General features: G+C 64.1%; 1 protein-coding gene across 1 annotated transcript in view; it reads left to right on the top strand.

Annotated features, from left to right (window-relative positions):
- Window positions 1-385, top strand: part of H696_05274 (hypothetical protein) — a gene marked incomplete at both ends in the record, with an annotated part of 3335 nt that extends 2950 nt beyond the window's left edge. Inside the window, one exon of the mRNA XM_009499137.1 lies at window positions 110-385. Within this exon, the coding sequence (XP_009497412.1) occupies window positions 110-385 (276 nt within the window). The remainder of the gene's footprint in view (window positions 1-109) is intronic.
- Between the last annotated feature and the right edge of the window lie 814 nt (window positions 386-1199).

Here is a 1199-nt window from a genome sequence, read left to right as displayed (position 1 = left end):
CCCCCCCCCCCCCCCCCCCCCCCCCCCCCCCTGCTCAGATGCTCCTCTCTCCGATATGGAGCTCGCCTGCCCGCGGTGTGGGACCAACTCCGAGAGAGTCTCCGCCAAGCGTCCCCCGTTCCCGAAGACACAGCCTCCCTCGAAGCGGTCTAAGATCGAGCAGCCTGCGGCCATGGGATCCAGCCCCTCCGGTGATCCCTCCGAACAGGACCAAGCCGAGGCGGAGCTCCATCGTCTCAACCGGGAGCTCGAGAGCGCCATGCAGGATGAGACCGAGGCTGCCACGAGCTTCTCGAAGATGGCCTCCATGTCGCACCGGCTCATCGAAAACATGTCCCTCTTGTCGTTGAATCTCCTGACATCCCTCTTCCCCAGCCGACGGTGACCGGCAAGAGGAGGCATCTCCCCTCCCCCACCTGTCTGCTTACCCTTCCTTGTTGTCCCCTCTCCCCTCCCCTCCCCCCGATCCTCTTCTGTCCTTCTCGCATGAAACATACACCCCTCTACTCCCCCTCACCACCCCCGCTTTGTGGATGCCGCTTTTTGCTGTTCAGTTGGGCGCCTGTTTCTCTCTCCCTCCCCCCCTCTCTCTCTCTCTCCCGCCCCGATTCCCCTTGTTCCCCGGCCACCCCCCCCATCTCGGGAGGGTGTATCCTCGGTCCCCCGACCGCCTGTGCCGTTGACTCTCCCTTTCGGGCGGGCGGGGGGGGGGGACAGGGGGGAGATCCAATGTGGGCCACCCTGTTGCGGGGTGGGAGGCAAAATGACGTATCTTGCATTCGTCAACATGGGGTGTGTCCAGTGACTGCGGTGTTAAAGTGAAATTATCGGAGGGATCACGTCCCCAGAGGGTCTAGAATGGCATTCCAAGACATTTTGACCACCGGCGATCGTGGGCTCACTCGGTCACTTGTGGCTGCCCTTCTTCTGGGAAGCATCGATTGTGCGCCGACATTCACCCTGAGTGTGTGATGTGTCCCCTGCTTCGTTTTCCCTTCTCCGGCCTTTCTCGTCCCCGATAGATAAGTATCTCCCCTGGGCCGCTTCCTTCTGCCCTATTTGGCGGGGCTCGCGATGGTGGCGCCAGACGAGGGGCGTCCGGCGCGGAGGAAGAAGGGCCCGTCCACCGTGGCCCTGCCCCGCTTCCGGGGAGCCGCGTGTCCTTCGGTGTCCGGCAGGGGCCGGGGGGGGGGGGGGGG

The sequence above is a fragment of the Fonticula alba genome (genome assembly GCF_000388065.1).
Source record: "Fonticula alba strain ATCC 38817 unplaced genomic scaffold supercont2.9, whole genome shotgun sequence".
In the NCBI taxonomy this organism is placed as follows: Eukaryota; order Rotosphaerida; family Fonticulaceae; genus Fonticula; species Fonticula alba.
The sequence above is the reverse complement of the archived record's forward strand: the minus strand, read 5'-3'. Positions and strand labels throughout refer to the sequence as shown.